This window comes from Haliotis rufescens, unplaced genomic scaffold (assembly GCF_023055435.1).
Source record: "Haliotis rufescens isolate VD_foot unplaced genomic scaffold, xgHalRufe1.0.p SCAF_7, whole genome shotgun sequence".
NCBI classification, from domain to species: domain Eukaryota; kingdom Metazoa; phylum Mollusca; class Gastropoda; order Lepetellida; family Haliotidae; genus Haliotis; species Haliotis rufescens.
The window spans coordinates 51,821,968-51,843,098 of record NW_025964361.1 but is presented as its reverse complement, the minus strand read 5'-3'; the positions used below and the strand labels follow the sequence as shown (position 1 = coordinate 51,843,098).

The 21,131-nt window shown below is 40.4% G+C and overlaps 1 protein-coding gene across 1 annotated transcript; it reads right to left on the bottom strand.

Annotated features, from left to right (window-relative positions):
- Positions 1-11,414: 11,414 nt before the first annotated feature.
- Positions 11,415-15,166, bottom strand: LOC124111245. The gene is made up of 2 exons (XM_046470892.2): positions 15,018-15,166; positions 11,415-13,747 (listed from the first exon to the last, which is right to left on the bottom strand). The coding sequence occupies exon 2, from the start codon at positions 13,365-13,367 to the stop codon at positions 11,802-11,804; it is 1,566 nt and encodes a 521-aa protein (XP_046326848.1). The 5' UTR covers positions 13,368-13,747; positions 15,018-15,166; the 3' UTR covers positions 11,415-11,801.
- Positions 15,167-21,131: the final 5,965 nt, after the last annotated feature.

Below are 21,131 nucleotides of genomic sequence, written 5' to 3'. Positions count from 1 at the left end.
TGTGTTCTATGGGATCATCAGGAAGTTGTTTCCACAGGAGATATCGCCTGGTGAGGTCAAGGTGAGGTGAGGTGAAATGGGGTTTAACGTCGCGTTCAAGATTATTGCACTTATATAGCGACGTGCATTTACGTGTGCGCGCGCGCGCGCGCGTGCGTGTGTGTGTGTGTGTGTGTGTGTGTGTGTGTGTGTGTGTGTGTGTGTGTGTGTGTGTTTGTGTGTGTGTGTGTGTGTGTGTGTGTGTGTGTGTGTGTGTTTTCTGCTTGTACTAGTCCGGACTGATGCCGATTTATAGTGCTAGCTCACTGAGATACCATGCCGCAGTTTAACAAGAATACCCCACTTAGACACAGTATACTGACTCCGAGCCGACCAGTCCTTGTTTTAGCCCCTTAATGCCGGTGAGATCAAGCGATGTGTCCTGGGAGATATGGCGACAAAAACAAATGATAGCACTAATCGGTCTGCCACTGAAGCTGATCAGCTGCACTTTTCACAATCAAGACACTGATTATTAAACTGTGAAAGAATGGTTTGGGTTGATAAACAGAATATTACCCATCGCCTCGACTCCAAGAGTAACATTCTTGAATTTCCGAATAGGATTGACTTCAGAAATGACGAAAATAGCTCATGAAGAAATCGCCCGGAGCATTGCAAAGCGTTACTTAGCAGAGGAGCCATGTTAAAAAACACATACTGATAGCTCCACGTACCTTTGTATGAACATCATTCATTCAATCGAACAGGACAGCATTTGTTAAATATCACAATGTGCATACTGGACACCCGCTTCGACGTCACTCGGTTCTGTGGTGGTCATCTGACCGGATGAAACTGGGCCTATGCTCCCAACCCCACAAGGTGGATTCAAAAATGGAGGGAAGTTTTAGAACACAAAATTCAATCGAAACGTTGCTGATACCCGTCTCAAATATGAAGACCGCCCTGATGTGATGTTCTAAATCTTAGAATCAGAGTTAACCGAACGACGACTCTTTCATGAAGATGGCCATGATGTGTTGACAAGGTCGGTAACATGGAGAGACTGGTAACGTCTTTGACACATTCAGAGGCAGTGATACATCTGGAGTCCATCATTTCCATAAAGGGGGATGTGTCAGGCATAAACAAGGATTTACTGCTTGTAGAAGAGGCAAGGGAGAAGATGCAGTTCATCAGACCTTGCATCGACATAGAAAAGGTCATGTATGTCCATGTAAACGTCCTAGCGCAGTCATACAAACACATACCTACTCCAGGGACTAGAGTGTCGCTCGTCAATAACATCAGGAAAGCAATTGTTGACCATTTACCAAGGACTCGAAGTCTGTCGCGTCCGTTATCTCAATTTAGCGTTTGGTTATCTTTGACATGTTTGGACGGCTCTTGGACATCTCTTGGACATCTCTTGCTCATGACGTACACAGACTTGAGTTAAATCGGCCGAGACCTGCCTCAGGAGAGTTATTTCAGATAGGAAAGTTTGTGATATTAGGAGGAATATGTTCTACACTCTAGGCAATGTTTTACAACTACACGGGAGTTTATTCTCCTTGTCTAAAACTATTGCTTCTTGTGCCCTCCCAGGACCAGTATATGCTGCTGGAGATACATCCTAACTCGGAATCCCAACGGGGAAAGATGGCAAAATGATCGAGTATTTGAGGTATTTGAGATTTCTAACAAAGGTATATTTTGTTTTCCTGATCATCAAGATTTGTGACTGACGAATGCAATTAAGCACCGAGAATAGATAGTGTAACCCAAATGTATACCTTTTAAACAACGATAATTAGTTATATCTTGTTACATATGTGCATTGACCCTTCATGTACCCTCTAACATAAGAAGCATATGGGAGGCTACAATGAAATGATTATGAGTAACGTGCAAACTAACGACAGTAAATGCAAACCTGTTTTTGTCAAAATTGCCCAACCCATGACGGAAATGTTTCATATTTGAGTGAGAAATAGTCATATGCTGGAAATGCAGCTGTAGGTTCTATTCACCCATTGATTCTGTTTCATAAGGACGGAAAGACTGAAGCTCAAGCCATATAACTTACAAACGTATTAAAGGCAAGATAACATCCGGATATTGCACCTTTCATGAACATCAATGTCTTCTGTTTCTTGCATTTGCAAAATAAACATATAATATGAATACTTTGCAAATTAAATTAAATTGAAGATCGATTCCATACAGTTACATACAAATCACAGTGAGTGAGTGAGTATGATTTTACGCCGCTTTTAGCAATATCACGGCGGGGACACCAGAAATGGGCTTCACACATTGTACCCAATCGAACCCGGGTCTTCGGCGTGACGAGCGAACGCTTTAACCACAAGGCTACCCGACCGCCCCTCAATACAAGAACACAAGGATGTTTATTCATCAGTTGATTAACAATGTCCTGTTCGTGTACTCGAATTGATACAGTGTAATTATGTTAATTACGAGGAAAAATATATTTATTTACAGTTTTAACTTACATGGCCATGGGTATATTGACTATTACTCAAATCATATTGACTTTGTGTTGCCACCTAGACCGAGGTCGAAATGGGGATTAGGGAGAAGGGGGAAGTCAACTAGGTTTGAATTACTGGTATGCCCAGACCAGCGTGTTTTCGTTTCATGTAATAATGATCGTTCTTTTATAGCAAGGTCGCGGTGACCTACAGCCGTCTTACTGCTTAACGTTCTGCACCTATTGTGTGATGAATTATAGTCAAAAGACCATGCACAATAAAGCAAAGCCTGCAAATATTATCTGATCATGTTACTTTAAATGACGTACAGTGTCTATTATTAACAGTTAACTGTGAAATCTCTAGTCCAAGGTCACAGGTTTGAAACACAGGTGCTCGTTTCTACTTATTGAAATAACTAAAGGACTGAACTTAGTAAACATTACTTTCGCCTGTGTTTGTTACTTACTTACTTACTTACTTTGGAGGTGTTTGTGGTATTTGTTCTATATTTCAAGCGGTTTAACTGTTTGTGTAATCACACACGATATGCGGGCAACTGTCCGCTCAGGTATACTGCCCAAGTCCAGACAACGCCCCCCGGAAAACTCCCCCCAACAGCAGGACCCTGGGCTTGGGGTGGTCATTAGGGGGCTTGGGGTGGTCATTAGGGGGCTTGGGGTGGTCATTAGGGGGCTTGGGGTGGTCATTAGGGGGCTTGGGGTGGTCATAAGGGGGCTTGGTGTGGCATCACACTCAGAGAACACATATACATGTAGATCAGAGAAAATAGATACAGTTTGATCAGTGAACACAAGTACAGTTTGGTCAGAAATGACGGAAATAAAATATCAAATATTGTCGATACTGAATTTCTACTGAAGCTCGAAAACAGTTCTAGCCATATAACTTACACACGTATTAAGGACAAGATAACATACGGATATTGCACCTTTCATGAACATCAATGTCTTCTGTTTCTTGCATTTGCAAAATAAACATATAATATGAATACTTTGCAAATTAAATTACATTGAAGATCGATTCCATACAGTTTCAATTTGTCCATTGTATTCAACCTTCATCAAAGGGTTTATACGTACAGCCTTCATATCTACAGCTAATCTGCTGTCGCCCTTACACTCTGTAGAATCTGTATCAGTTTAATACAAAATGTTATTGACAACTGTTTCCCTAAAATATTAATATGTTTGTATACCCACATGTATGCACAGCTGTTTGATGAAACGTTATTTTTGTACGATACTTGTATATTAATATGTCACAATAAATACAATATAATTGATTTAATTTATATCAACAATGTATTAACATAGTTTAGTAAGGAGAAGGTAGCGTATCATTAAGCACAGAGTCATAGTGTAGTCTGTTTCACGAAACACAAGTATGCACTGGTAGTTCACAACCCCTACAGATTGTCTTTAAGTTATAATTATCACAAGAACTGATTAAAATGAGAATAGGATACTTTAAGTGATTGAAAGAGAGTGTAATTTGAAATTTGTTAACTCTACCAGTACAAGTTGGCGGTATTTAAAGTCGACTGTGCTTCACTGTCCACTTCGATTACACAGCCTTGGTTACAAACTTGGAAAAAGCTCCATAAGCGAAACTATGACATAATCATATTTGGTGGTGAGGTGAGGTGAAATGGGTTTTAACGTCGCGTTCACGATAATTGCACTTATATATCGACGTGCATGCACGCGTGTCTGTGGCTGCTTGTACTAGTCCGGACTTATGCCGATTTTATTGTGCTAGCCAACTGAGATACCATGTCGCAGTTTAACATGAATACCCCACTCAGACACGTTATACTGACTCCGAGCCGACCAGTCTTTGATTTAGCACCTTAATGCCGAGCGCCAGGGTAACAACAAGTACCAAGTTGTTTGGTATGATGCGGCCGGGGATCGAACCCCGGACCTTCCGCTCTCCGGGCGGACGCTCTACCACTATATCACGGAGGCGGTCTCATAATTGGTAGATCTAATAGTGATGTATATGAACTCCCCGTTAATGACAACGTAACAGTGACGTGGCTGCCAAAAGGGTATATTACGCTTGTTATTCGGTTATCAAGATGTACAGGTGATTCTGTCAGTTCAGAGATATGTGGGTTAGTTCGTGTTTCAGTTAGTCTATGTATGATTTCATTATTGTTTCTCGCTTGTTTAACTTTTAATGGAAACTCGAAACGTGATGGAACTTAAAAATATTAAAAAGGAACATCTGAACACATTGTGAATGTTTCACAAAGATAGTTGCATAATGTGCCCCTCCTCTACGCAAATGAGACCAATTCTGCTTTCACAAATTATAAAATTTGTAAATTTTCTTTGTACCACATGATGTCCTTGTTCCTTTTGTGTAAAAAAAAGCCATGCATATATTATGTGTTAACCGGAAACGAACAGTGACGAGGGAAGTCCACTTCTATATATTAAACAAGGACAAAACCCAATTGCATAAGCATGTGTTTATGAATCACAGTCAAAATAGTGATGATACCAGGTGTTCGCGAAACGGTGACCGTGACCTGCCCTTCGATGCCCATGTTGACTGGTATCAGGGTGGGTTATCGATACCGTAAACAAACCTGATCAATACAGCAGTGCCTCTGAAGCAGATGTCTCAAGTTTCCTTTCTGTATGATCTCACAGCTTCGATTACGCAGTGCAACATGTTCTGTGGCTATTACCATGAGTGTTGGCTATAAATAGGCACTGAAAGGATAATGCCGTGCAGGTTTGGCTATATATTCATGGGACATGTAACGATACCATGGACACATCTTTCGGATAGGAGTCGGTCTGCTGCCTGCAGTAATTTAGAATCAGCCCTTAGTCTCGGACGTAAACAACAACGGATGACCTACCTGCTTGCATAGCGGCAAAAGGTTGTTGTTACGCATACATTTAGAAGGCAGTTGGTGTGGGCCCAGTGATGGGGTAGACTGGTGTGTGGTTAATCGCCATCCTGAAACCCGGATGTGACTCTCGACGAATATCTCATCTGCCATAGACTAAGGCAATTCGTGTCAGAAACTGTATTTGGTTAGTGCAGTGTCTGTGGTTGAATTATGGCAAATGTTGAAGTTGAAAAGGGGGCTTTACAGAGACTGAGGGTGGTGAAAGTTGAAGGAGTCCAAAGGATAATACCGTAGTCTACGTAAGCTCAGTGATGGGGAAGAATGGTGTGTGGTGGACCTCCACACTAAAACCAGGATTTCAATATCTACGAATATCTCCACTATCAAACAGTAAGTAAATTAATGTCAGAGAACTGTTTGCAATCTAGCTGGTGCAGTGCCCATGGTTGAAAAAATGACAAGTGTAGAAGTTGAAGTTCAAGAGGAGGCGTTACGGATACTGAGGGTGGAGTTAGTGAAAAGACTCGATCCGACGGATAACGTGTTGGATTTTCTTTACAAGAACAATGGATTGACTGAAGTGATGTGTGAGAGAATTCTTGCAGCCGAGAATCGCCCAGAGCAATGCAGAGCTTTACTGGATGCGGTAAGACAGAAAATGATAGTGCCTCTGTTCGTGGATGCTCTGGAACACAAAGGTAGCCATGTCAAACTAGCTGCCATGTTGAAGGATACAATATACAAAGTAAACCATTCAGGTTGGACCAGCAAGACAACAAGGACAGAAATTGGCAAAAAAGGGATAAAACCCAACATGTACACCCAACTTCAAAGATTGCAAATAGTCGACTCGAAAGGGACTGAGCTTGCTAATATTGGATTTGAATTAAGACGTATTTCTCATAAAGGGATAAAATACCTGTACCAATTTGATGCTATAGTTGTGGAAATGAAAGGAAAATATTCACATGACCCTGATGTGGTTTTCAAAATGTTAGAATCAGAATTAATCAAGGGAAGGCTCTTTTTAGAAAATGGCACTGAACAATGGAGCAAATTGAAAGAAATGGAAACATTAGTTGCAACCCTGACACATTCAGAGGCAGGTTCGATGATATTTTTGGCTCGAAAGGCTGCGATTGTTTCAATGGAAGGAGATTTATTGAATGTAATGAAAGCTTTGGATATTGTAGAAGAAGCAAGAAAGAAGATGGGGTTTATTCAACCTTGTGCGGATACGGCAAGAGTCATGTTTGTGTACGTCAACATCCTCATCCAGTTATACGAACATATACCATCTCGGAAACGCCGGGAGATGCTCATCGACAGCATCAGAGAAGCAATTGTAGAACATTTCCCACAGTGTCCACAAGATATAAGAGATGAATTCTGTCGAATATTTTATCAAAAACTTGCTTGTTGTTATCTTGGCGTTGGTGTGTATGGACGTCTTTTTAACGCCGGTGTTACAGAGGATGACGTTAAATCTGCCGAAGATTGTCTGGAAAGGATTGAATCGGGTGGTGTCTTTGACGACAGGCGCATCATGTTGTATAACTTGGCTAAAGCTGCAGTTTGCTACTACAAGGAGCTTCACTGTCCTCAGAGGACTGGTGAATTTTCTTCACAAGCACTAAAGCATGCCAATATTGCTCGTCGACTATCAGACAAAAACAATTTTGGAAAGGAACTCTGTGAAATAGAAGATGTTTTTCGACATATTTATTCCATCACTCAAGAGACGAGTCCAAAGCCTGAAAGTGCATCAATTCAGCCAGCGAATCTCGTGTCTTGTAACGCACTGATGCCAAACACAGATGACCATGACAACACCATGGATGCTAGTTATGATGACGTTAGGGAGGAAGAAGATATGGAAACGTGGGAGAGTCATTGTAATTCTGAGATGCTTGGGTAGACTAGCGGTTACAGCATTCGCTCCCCATATTGGTACAATCATTTCCCCTGTTGTCACATTTCTGGAATATTATTGAAGTGCTTAAAGCTTCACTCACTCACTCACAAATCGTGATTCCGTAATGTTTTCTAATCAAATAATCTGCCCCAGCCCTGTTGACAAATCACAGTGAGTGCGTGAGTATGATTTTACGCCGCTTTTAACAATATCACGGCGGGGGACACCAGAAATGGGCTTCACACATTGAACCCAATCGAACCCGGGTCTTCGGCGTGACGAGCGAACGCTTTAACCACTAGGCTACCCGACCGCCCCCTCACAATATAGTGGAGACACATGCAATGTGTACCTTCGAGGTACCCTTGCATAGCAGGTTCAGTCATGTGCCTTGTTCTGCATCAGTGAAAAAATACGATCTTCTAACTGTGAAACATGATAAAAGTACATGGCGTGATCATAAATCTACATTTGTGAATACAATGTTTGCCCGAAGAATTCACTGTGCTTCTTACCGACTCCAGGAAGTATTCCTCAAGAATGTGAAAAGGTGTTGGCCTCATATATGGGCTGATTCTGTTTATAATTTTACAGGTAAGGTACTGTGATACAAACATGGCATTCTATTGTCTTCTTAGAACGCACATCTCCGAGCGGATTTATTACAACAGTGCTTTACGTATCTCTAAGGCAGATGACATGAATTCGAAAATAGTATTATCGACTTTTAGGTGTCGTCTCGTGGCCATTGTGACTAAACTGTCATCACAATGTCTCTTGATATAACAAACATACATCAAAACACACAGGCATTCATATACGTGCAAACGATCGCATTTACACAAGCAGGCGCGCACGTTTGCACGCACGCATACTTGCAAATACTCAAACGTACACATCTTAGTGATTGGTTGTTGAAAGTACACATGTTGCGTCATTTTGTACATTTTTCAATGTACGGTATTGTGTTGATGGCACTAACAATGTTGCATTTAATTTATTTCTTACATGAAAAGAATAAACAATGAGAGTATATATCTTCCGAGTTTCAGTTTACATTTCCGTCATCGACAAATCGAGAAAACTTGTTTCCGCAGAGAAATGTTTGGGATCACAGTTACACTTCCGTAGCCCTGCGCTCTGACTTATGTTCACCACAAGAGTGAGTGAGTGAGTTTGATTTTACGCCGTTTTTAGCAATATTCCAGAAAAATCACGGCGGGGGACACCAGAAATGGGCTTCACACATTGTACCCATGTCGGGAATCGAACCCAGGTCTTCGGCGTGACGAGCGAACGCTTTAACCACAACCGCTACCCGACCGCCCCTCACTACAAGAAAACAAGGATGTTTATTCATCAGTTGATTAACAATGTCCTGTTCGTGTACTCGAATTGATACAGTGTAATTATGTTAATTACGAGGAAAAATATATTTATTTACAGTTTTAACTGACATGGCCATGGGTATATTGACTATTACTCAAATCATATTGACTTTGTCTTGCCACCTAGACCGAGGTCGAAATGGGGATTAGGGAGGAGGGGGGAAGTCAACTTGGTTTGAATTACTGGTATGCCCAGACCAGCGTGTTTTTGTCTCATGTAATATTGATCGTTGTGTCCTAGCAAGGTCACGGTGATCTACAGCCGTCTTCCTGCTTTACGTTCTGCATCTATTGTGTGATGAATCATAATCATAAGGCCATACACAATAAGGATCACATATCATCAGATCATGGTACTTTAAATGTCAAGTGTCTATATTATTAACAGTAAACTGTGAAATCTCTAGTCCCAACACAAGTGCTTCTACTTATTGAAATAACTAAAAGTTAAAAATTTAGTAAACATTACTCTCGTCTGTTTTTGTGGTATTTGTTCTATATTTCAAGCGGTTTAGCTGTTTGTGTAACTGGCAACTGTCCGCTCAGGTATATTGCCCAAGTCCAGTCAATAGCCCCCGGACACCCCCCGACCACACCCCTCCCACCCCCACACCCCCAGACCCCCCCTACAGCAGCCCCCTTGTAACTGTGGGCGTGGGTGTTATTAGGGGTCATGAGGGGGCTTTGCGTGGCATCACACTCAGAACACATATACAAGTAGATCTGAGAAAATAGATACAGTTTGAAGAGAGAACACACACACACGCGCATATATATATATATAGATATATAGATATATATGTGTGTGTGTGTGTGTGTGTGTGTGTGTGTGTGTGTGTGTGTGTGTGTGTGTGTGTGTGTGTGTGCACACAATACAACCAGATTTAGGTCCTGATTTTCAATATACTCCTATCCCTGGAAGAGGTAGGTTCAGGGCCAACAGATCTATATACATTAATAGATGAACAAAACGGTTAAAAAATGTGAATAAAGTCAGATGGGTTCATGTCAATCAGAACTTATGTTTGTTTATTTCATATTTGGGACTTATGACAACAGTAATAAAATAGGTATAGATAAAATGTGTCAAAGGAAAGGTTTGTCTAATATTTTAAAATGAGCACGGCTTATAACCACGCGGATGTTTTACAGCAGTAAAAAAGGTATATATGGGCAAGTCGAAACTGTGTCAATAATTAACGACTCATCAGTAGCAAGAATTATGCCCGATGCAATTTCCTATTTTGACTTGTACAAGTTCCAGTTTACCTTCAGGTGAACAATTGACGTATAGTAATATCCTAATTGCCATGTTTGAAGTGTCGGTCAGATGATAGTTCAGTTGCCTCAAAAGATTGGATGAGGGTAAATGTTACATGTATTCTGCCAAAATGGTATATAAACCTCCCTCAATGTCAATGTACTTTTACATTGGGGTGAACAGCTATATCAGAATCAGTAGGAAAACACGACAGGACGATGCGAGCAGCCAGGGCAAGTTGACCTGTTACACTCCACTGATGTTGTATTGATTTCTGGCAACAGTCAAGGTATTATGTGACACAGCCCGTAAGTATTATACAAACTGGTCTTTAAATAGCCTTAACACACGCAACTTAAAATGAAGCTGTCGAAGGTTGAGGTAGAATGTGGGCCCCGTTTTGCGCGCAGGGTTTGCATAACTATAAAATTGAGAAAAATCTTTTGAAATTGTTATGGGAGTTATCAGATGTGTTTATCTGAATACGAGCTAGACCTTGTTCACTTTCAACAATTTTATGTTTAGGATTTATCACAAGACTAAATGCATAGGCAAGGATAAGATGTGTCAAAAGGGGCTTTCAGGAAGCGTTTTTTCTCATATTTGAAAATGAGAAAGTCTTTGACCCAAGCTGATTGTTAAGGAAGGTTTTGCAGATTAAATCTCAGATCAAACCTGAGGTGAAAAAAACCTTTGGATCACACATCTGCCTTTTGCACTGATTTTAGTCCTACCTATGTATTTGATCATGTCAGAAGTCAACAAATGACAAGCGTGAGAACGAAGAAAAGGCTGGATGTCAGTCACATGAATAGGTCTGATACTTTTCATTCAACTTTAAAAGTTAACATTTTCCAATGGGCGAAAAGACTCTTTCTGCAAAAAAAAATCGTTTGTAAACTGTATGGGATATTTAAGACTATCTGCGTCACTGTAAAATGCACGGGATTATGTTTGTCAGACTCAAAACCCAAGTGACAATGACTGCTACTTCACTTTTGAAAGGGTTACTTATATATTGTATTCTGGTTGGCCTGTCAGGGTATGATATCTCTATCTATTTATTGAATGTTATGATAGTTTCCCGCATACAAGTTTACACTTACACAATACATTTGTAACATGCAGTCTGGCGGGAAGTGTAACTTGTTTGTATATTACTAAATGTGAAATGTATAAAAAGTAAAATGTTAACAAATTAGCTCTGTACTAAAACAACACCATGATTAACTCATCTGAACGAATACTTGAAGAGTAAAGCATGTCAGAACCTACATACTTGACGTAAACAAAACATGATATAAAATATTATCAAAATGATATTACATATAATTTTAAACCTGAGCACTACTTTCTTCTTTTCATTGAATCAACACTTAAGTAACTGTATATGTTCAGGCGATGTATTCTGCATCTGTATTACCTTTGAATATGAAGGACACCCAAAGTTCTCAATCTAATAGAACAGTTTCAAAAATGTCTTCAACATAACTTTAATAAATAAATGTATATACATGTATAGTGAAAGAAATACTGGATGTCAGGTCATAACCCGATTATTCCCTGGTTATAGCTGCAATGGCCACCAGTACCCATTGGGGCACAGATTGATAACCATGCATATTGTCAACTTTGTGGTTGTAAATTTGTAATTAAAACTGTAACAAATCGTTTATACTAGATCTGCTACTACAATCTGATGATGGTAGAATTTAGCTCGACGGCTTCACGTAAATGTGTTGCTCGGGGAGTCAAGACTTTCGCAACAAAAGATCACACAAAATGAAATTTAAACATTAATCTGAAGAAGATTTCATCATCGTATATTAGTACGACAGTGTCGGCATGAACATTCAGCATCTGTTCAAATCCTTGAATTGGTCGTCATTTCAAGAAACACAAGATCTTGCTGTATGTCAGGTGTGATGTTCCTCGGGTGTGTCTGTAGATTCCAAGCGCCAGGGTCGGACCGAGGAATTTGTGGAACTATCGGTAAGTTTATTGCAAAGCCATCTACACCATTCTTATTATCATGTGTGCCATTAAGGCTTGACATTGTCAATTCACTGTACTTGCTACACAAGAGGACCATAAACCTTTTCACACATTCTAGTTCTTTATTAAACTCACAAGTCTCTGCTATCAACTTTGCCTCTTCAGCAAATTTATATGCAGTCAGGATGTCATCTCTGTGATAATTGATGACTGCCTTGGCGAAACAGTGAAACATTGAATGCCGATTGTACAGCCCCTTGGTATCAACTTGTCTCAAGCACTGTTCGGCATTTTGGATGTCTCCTGAACTAACTTGGCAAGGTACTATTCCAAGGAAACAACCTATCCCAAGAAAGGAAAATGCCATTTTCAATAGGAACATTTTAGTGTAGTCCTCTTTGATGAGATATGATGCATCAGCAAAATGGACATCAATGGCCTCATTGCAATTGTTAATGATCCGTTGTTTTGTTGTTTCACATGGATGAATCTCGTACCACTGAAGAAGCAGATTTGTTTCAGTGTACACAACTGCGCCAGTGTCTTTACAAGGTTCGATCAACTCTGCTTGGGACCTGGTAATACTTATCAACTGTAAAGCCGGAATCAGATACCCTTGCATGGCCAGGACTGACGCTGTCCGTGCATTTAACATCATCAGGCCTGCAAGTGGATGTGTTAGGTTGTTGATCAGGTTGTACATTAGAGCTAGTGTGTCGGTTTGGTCAACTTCATTCAAATGAAACACTCTCCGCCTAGCGGTTTCAGCATCCAGCATGTGGAACAATATATCCGGGTCATGTCCAAAGGAACATCTGATCCTCGTCACAACCTCATCAAACTGATGACAACCACTGCTTCCGTCACTAGACAACATTCTCAGTTTGAAATTGATATTAGTGAGGGTAATATGCTTCCCCGTCATGATATTAGTTCTTGGAGGATGCTTCTGAACACAGGGGAACCTCTCCTCAGACGTCATGGTGACATCCATTTCTGTACATCCTCTTAACGGGACACTGTCAATCTCTACCACACCTTCCGCGCTGACTTCCCATTCCATTTGTATACTAGCTGGGCCTTCACCACCACCACCGTTGTTATGTTGTCCTCCATATCCTTCTAACCGTTTAATTTCTCCTTTCAGTTTAATGGCAAGCTTCGTGTGGCTGTTCTCATGTGACAGCGCCTCTATAAATTCAGGAATGTTTTCTTTCCTTTTCACGACATCCAGCAACTGTTTGCACTGTTCTTCTCTGTCCTTCAATTCATTAATGCGTTCATAGACAAGATCCGTGACGCAGTGTCTTTCATATAGGAAGTCCAGAACATACTCCGTAGGATCAAGCCTAGACACCAGGTCATCATACAAATTGTCTAAAGCCTTTTCTAAAGCTGCCATGGTGAAGTGCGTAGTAAAACGACACCGTGTCATCGTGACTAATTTTCATGAGTAGAAAACAACAAACTGTACATGTCATATTGTCAGTTTGAAATTCAAATTCTGAAGAATAGCTATCATCTATACAGACACAGTAAACAAATGTGTCACGATGTTGGACTGACAATTAAACCTCTTTCCATTTCCTCCATGTTGAATCATGTTCGTCGTTTCACTGTCAATAAACTTATATATACTTTAGTGTCTACATTCGTGCATCAATCGATGGCAAGAACACAAGAATGTGTAGCATCTCCTTGTCAGAATCAGACACTGTATATATGTATGAGAATCAGTCTTCTCGTCCTTCGCTTCCTCCTCCGCTTCCTTAAAGGTTTCAGTCCTTAGTGGCATTACATTTACTCAGTGTCAATCTGAAATGGAAACATGTGGCTTTTGCATTGGCATTCAAAGGGTCATAAGAATAGAGTTGTATTTTGCCCAGACTTAGCAACACCTATTCCATCCCAATGACGATGGACAACCACAAATTGGTTTCACACAAGGGTATCTAGGTGTGGAATAAAACTTATGACACTCTCCTACCCAGAGTTCCTTGCGGCCGGCAGCCAGCCAGCATAGTACCTCTGCCACAGGCCAGCGCCATGTGACGATTCGTCACATCTTTCAAAGTCCATATTGCATATGCTTTTCATCCGTTTCATGTTTGACAAGTTTACACATTTTCATAAACAAATATCAAAGAACGGTTACGGTTCTTTAAGAAAGTATCCTAAAACGTGAACATCTACTTGTTTCTGCGTAGTTATCCTTTGTTTACATTGGTTGTACGGCTCCACGTGCTGTCATCGAAGCCCAACGGAGAGCTAGCGATACGGTCACTTTGTATAAATATATTTTATCATGCAACTCACTGTCGCAGCTGTAGTAGCATATTTATATAATTATGCAAAACAATATGTTTAGCGCCCCCAAATACTTGCATTAGTCCGTTCTATACTGATTTCTGAAAAAGCGCGTTTGTTTACAAACAAGAGAAAAGTCCGGTCACGTGATATGTAAATTAGCCTGTGGCAGTGGTGTTATTCTGAGTCACCACTGCGACGGATCGGAACTTATGAATGACTTTCACTGAGGAAAGTAGTCCGTCATCACCATGGAGTAGCCAATCACGGGCCTGGAATTCGATCTCACACACATGTTTGATACCAGTTATCTCGTATGGGTTTCTAACCAACTGGTGTGTAAGAAAAACATTTCCATAATCACAAGAAATCGCTACTAAAAGCAGAGTCCTTTGTCTGATTCCAGCTATATGATTAGCAAGTGTTAATGAACCACACCCCATCGTAAAAATCGTTAGTGATTCGTATCTCCGAGAAAAGTGTTCTTACTTCTATGAAATACCAAGATGACATCACATATACATGGGGAATGATTTGGACTAGATGTTTGTAAACCTCGGCTGAAATATATGGGTTAACAATGTCAGAATTAGTGCGATATTATTAACGTCAAGGTCGGTGCAGTAGAGACCCAGGGCAAAGTGTTAGGCTGATTATTCAACCTTGACAAAACAGGATATTACGACACAAAACAGTCACGTAAGCATACAGACCAATGGGTACTAAACTCCGGAAGAAACAAATTATTTACACATTTACACAGCAAATAGTGACTTACTTCAATAGGCGGTAATGGAGATCGGTATACAACTACTCGAGGATAGCACATCCTACTAACACAACTCACACACTTGTTTACGTTCTGGTTGTAAAATTCACGTGACATATGATGTAATACAAGGATTTACCTGCACTTAAAATACACTCGCGTCACGGTGTCTAATAATAGAGTGTGCCCTGCTTGGTCAGTTTTTGTATAGCCCGGATGCGTATGAATGAATTCACTGACGCAATGATTCGATCGGGATGTTGAGTCACATGAATCGATAACCCTCTCAGTGTGGTTCCTCGCACATTATATTTTGTACATTTAACGAAATATTAACAAAAACAACTATTACATATCTTGTGATAACTCACTGGTTGGGTCAGAATTCCGAGAAGTGTTGTGCCGTCACTTCTAGGTAGTCACTCAATCACCAAGTAATAATAGGCATCATTCAGGAGCATATGTGTGGAACATTTTAATGCGTTGTAACGTTTATTTATTCTGATGAACACATAACTTCTGACCAAGCCTTTTCTGATTATACATCCTCAGGCTGTATAGTTTCTCAAATATAGCCATCAATCCACTTTCTGTCTTCTTTTTCGATTTACAAACACACACGTATATTTCTTAGTTTTTAAAAGAAATTAGTTCCCATATTAGTTTCGTACATGCATCCAGGACAGTTGTTAGTGGAACTTAAAAATTCCACATGTTCGTTTACAGTCGGATATACAATGATAAAGTGCAAGCTCAGGATTTGTTTTGCTCTTGTTGTAAGTCACATCCCTTGAACATTTCATCTTAAAGGAAATGTCAGCTTACAAATCATTCCTAATGAAGAGGAAGATGATTTTGTCATGTTATAAATGTTACACATTTCTCAGATCAAATCTATCAGAAATATTGTGCATGTTAATAGCATGTCTGTCTATGTTTAATCGCGCTGTACCAGTACATGGAAGATGGCCTAGATAAATGCACTGACGAAATGACTACTCTATTTCCTTCCTCGTTCCACATATTGAATTACTTTAACACACGTGAGTATTTCTAAAGCTCAAAAGACGATCTGGAATACTTTGTCCTTGAAATAGTGGTTGCGTCAGTCCATTACGTGTAAGTGAGATGTTGAGAAGACAATGTCGCATGGTATTAGTATAATATCGATCATTGATCTGTCACATTTTGTGATAAAAATAATGTTTCTGTTATGAACATTTTATTTATTTATTTTATCTTTCTTTTATCTTTTCCCATCCGGGATTGGAATTATATGCAGATTGTAGCTTCAACTAAGTCCCTGGAAATAACAGTACCACTTTGTTTCCTCGGAACATAGCTGCAACTTTGTGCCTGGAGTTTGTAGCTGATACTTTGTCCCCGGAGATAATATCTAGCGCTTAGTCCCTGGTGATCAAAGCCACAACGTAGTCCCTGCAGATAACAGTACCACGTGGTTCCTGGAGGTCATAGCTGTAACCTTGTTCCAGGACATCATTGCTACCACTTTCTTCGTCCTGGGGATCACAGTACCACTTGGTTCCTTGAGAACATAGCTGCAACTTGGTTCCTGGAGACCACAGCTACCAGTTGCTTCCTGGAGGTCATAACTACCACATTCGTCTTGGTGGGTTTAACTACGAGTAGCTTCTTGGAGGCAATAACCACACTTGCTTCTTGAAGGAAATAACCACACTTGCTTCTTGAAAGCAATAACTACCCTTGCTTCTTGGAGGCAATAACCACACTTGCTTCTTGGAGGCAATAACCACACTTGCTTCTTGAAGGCAATACCCACACTTGCTGCTTGAGGGCAATAACCACACTTGCTTCTTGGAGGCAATAACCACACTTGCTCCTTTAGGGCAATAACCACATTTGCTTCTTGGAGGCAATAACCACACTTGCTTCTTTGGGGCAGTAACCACATTTGCTTCTTGGAGGCAATAACCACACTTGCTTCTTGGAGGCCGCAACTACCCTTGCTTCTTGAAGGCAATAACCACACTTGCTTCTTGGAGGCAATAACAACACTTGCTTCTTGGAGGCAATACCCACACTTGCTTCTTGGAGGCAATAACCACACCTGCTTCTTGGAGGCAATAACTACCCTTGCTTCTTGGAGTCAATAACCACACTTGCTTCTTGGAGGCATTAACAACACTTGCTTTTTGGAGGCAATAACCACACTTGCTTCTTGGAAGCAATAACGTACCACACTTGCTGCTTGGAGGCAATAACCTCTGTGTCCATGGCGGTCACACACAGGAGATATTCACTCCCTATGTCCCATCTCTGCTGTTACAGAGTTCATGACGTGGACGACGTATAGTTTTGCATTTAATTCAATCGATTCACATCAAGTTTTGTTAATGGAATTATGGAACATATGGACTATATACCTTGATCGATACAGCACGACACAACTGTAACAACAGCTGGAACCTTCTCAATAGCTTCTTATTCCGTTTTACGTTTTTAGGTTTTACGCTCTGAGGACTCTAGACTGGATTGCTATTTGTCCACATGAGGCGTGTTAAATGTCACGGTTTAAGTGACAAAAGGTCCTGTGCAATTCCCTATTTTGATTTGTTCCGAAGTATAAAAATATATTAACAAATATAAACATACATATGATTGTGTTTTTGTGTGTGTTTTGTCGTTTTTTGGGGTGTTGTTGTAGTTGTTGTTGTTGCGGGCGTGCGTGCGTGCGTGCGTGCGTGTGTGCTTCCCCGTGTTGCTTTAGTGTACAATTGACTTGCCTTTGCTGCTTGTGTTTGTGATGGATGCCACCGGCGGGGCAGGATATGCTCCCCTTTTTTGTGAACACCTGGTATCATCACTATTTCACAGCAATTCATAAACACATGTAAATGACATAGAATTGTGCAGTGGACTGATATGGATTTCTTAGGAATACTGGATAGGGTTTTGTCGCTTTTATTAGGAAGACTACTAACGGCTTTTATGTTGTCATTACGCATCATATGGCATTGCTGTGTACAACAGTAGAATCCAATTATTTTCTCTGGACATCCTATAAGGTCGACTGCATTTAAAGCTATTAGATGGATGGTATATTTTCTCCAATATCCTAACTTTCATGCAATGGAAGGCGTTATTTTCAGAATTGAGGTCGGTGAAGTGAAATGGGGTTTAACCAAGATTATTGCACATATATAGCGACGTGCATGTACGTGTGTGTGTGTGTTTGTGTAGCTGCTTGTACCAGTCCGGACTGATGCCGATTTATAGTGCTAGCTCACTGAGATACCATGCCGCAGTTTAACATGAATACCCAAATCAGACACAGTATACTTACTCCGAGCCGACCAGTCCTTGTTTTAGGCCCTTAATGCCAGACAGGGTAACAACAAGTACCATCTTTTAACGTCTTTTGGTATGACGCGGTCGGGGATCGAACCCCGGACCTTCCGCTCTCAGGGCGGACGCTCTACAACTAGACCACGGAGACGGTTTTCCGAATTGAAATATTGGTGGACATAACTGGAAACATTTCTGTTTACTGACTCGTGCCGAGGAACATACACCTTATCCTGTAGAACAAATCATGTTCAAGATACACATTTATAATACGACGATTCACACCCTTTGAGCAAGCCGCATGAAGGAACTGCAACGAGCGCATTATTCACGGCGTTCTCCAGGAGATCTCATGACAGCAGGTGCTGTGATTATCGATGCCAGATTTGAAAAGAATGAATTGTTTGTGGCTACTACACAGTTTCCATGACAACCGTTGCATATATATTGCATGTCATTGCAAGTCAGGTTACAGTCACCTGTTTCTAAATGCGAGAGGGCATTTTAAGCAGTATTCAAGCAGTATCACGGCGGAGTCACCAATTAAGAGAGATGCATCTTTTCAAAGGTGTAGGCTGAAAAATATTTTGCTATTTTTGTGATATATTGTAACGTTTTACTAACCTTTTTGTAAGGGACCGACCATTTGATATTCTAGGGGTGGGGTAGGCCTGGGATTTTATATTTTTAAAATGTCCTTACGACTATTGAAACAAATTGTCTGTCCCAATAATTTCGTTTTTGCCAGGAGGTTTGTTTCAGAAAAATATAATTTGGCTCATACTTTTAAAAAAGTTTTAAAATATTTAGCTAAAATATATCTCTGGTCCATACAAAACCCGATACATATTTGGACCTAGTTTTAGACCTTCAGTTTCAGTAACAACAGCTTGACAAGAAATGAAACATTAAAAATTATATGTTGAATCTTCAAAATTCCTTTTTTTTACCTAACCCGTTTGGTTTCAAAATCAAAATTTAAAAGTTTCCTATCTACGATGGCATACCTCTAGATTTCAGAAAAATCCCTTTTTGTGCTGAATATCTAATAAGTTTATTACTTGACAAACAGAATGGCTGAGCTGTCTTGTTCGTCTTAACTGACATCCTTCATTTAATGTTACTGGATTGAACAGCACACATCTATAAAGATTATTTGTTGACGATTTGTGCTTGGTTATGATCCAAGGCACCCATGGATATGCGTAGTGATTAACATATAAACAACAAAACCATTTCCATAATCATAAGACATCACAATACTGTTTAATGCTGCGTTAAACCCCTAACTCTGTACCAAATGTGAATATTGAGTCACATAACCAATATTCATTCTCCAAAGGTTGATTGTTTGTTGTTTAGCGACGCACTCTCAGCTTTATGACGGCGACCTGTAAAAAATCGGACCCGTAAAGATCCGGGGTAGAAAAGGCCCATGCTTGACGTAAAAGGCGACTATGCTTGTCTTAGCTGGCGACTAACGGGATCGGGTGGTCAGTCTCGCTGACTTGGTTGCCGTCATCGTATCCCAGTTGTGTAGATCGATGCTCAGGATGTCAATCACTGGATTGTCTGGTCCAGACGAGGTTATTTACAGAACATCTCGTATAGCTGGAATATTGCCGAGTGCTGCGTTAACCACACACAAGCAAACAAACTTTATATATAACTTACATATAGTATGATTTGAGCAATAGTGGTGTAGGGGTTAAAGGCTTGCGTTCAGGCAGAAAATATTTCTTTTCATTGACATCATCAACTTTCGGAATACTGGCAGATAAACTACTGATATTGTCAAAACTTCTACCACAATGAATAAGTGTCTGTTTATCTTTGTTGAAAAATATCTTTAAATCATGTATAGTTGGGTTTTTTATCTAGCCTCTGGATCACGTGCCCGAAACATGATCCTTCCCGGTTCGCCCCGTCATATTTCTAGTGTTCAACACCATACCCGTAGTAAACGGCCAAGACCTGCATCACATCGACACGCCGTGATACAACTAAAACACATTTGCTCACTCTTGCTCTCGTGAGTCATATAGGGCCGCCGTCATATAGCTGGAATATTACGGCGTTAAATAACAAACAAACAAACAAATAAACAGATAAATAGATAGGACCAAGTACAGTGTGTCTGCCAGATTACCAGTACATTCCGACCTTGCAATGTTATCTAATGTTAGTGTGTGCTTGTATTTGTCATACGTTGTATAAATTCAAATGTTAAATGTAGTCAATTGCTCTTTTTTTCAGTCAAACAAGCCAGCTATCGTTCATTATTAATCACCCAAGTTATGCTTGTTTCCACAACCCTGAAGAAATCCGTCGAGAACGTTAACATTGAAAGAAGCGCCTGTTAAATATCTCGATATTTGTGTTAAGAATTTAATAAATGTTCCAAACCTTCACGGATACAAAGAGCCTGTTTCTTCCCCGGTCAGTTATAACACACCCGTACCTCCATATTTAGTAACGTTTTGTTTTGTTTGTTTGTTTGTTTGTTTGTTGTTTTACGCCAAACTCAGCAATAGTCAAGCTATATGACGGCGGTCTGTAAATAATCGAATCTGCACCAGACAATCCAGTGACTGACATCATGAGCATCGGATCCACGCAATTGGGATCGATGACATGCATCAACCAAGTCAGCGAGCCTGACCACCCGATCCCGTTAGTCGCCTCTTACGACAAGCTTGGTCGCCTGTTACGGCACGCGTGGGTTCTGAAGACCTATTCTAACCTGGATCTTCACGGGTTTCGATGACATGCATCAACCCAGTCAGCGAGCTTGAC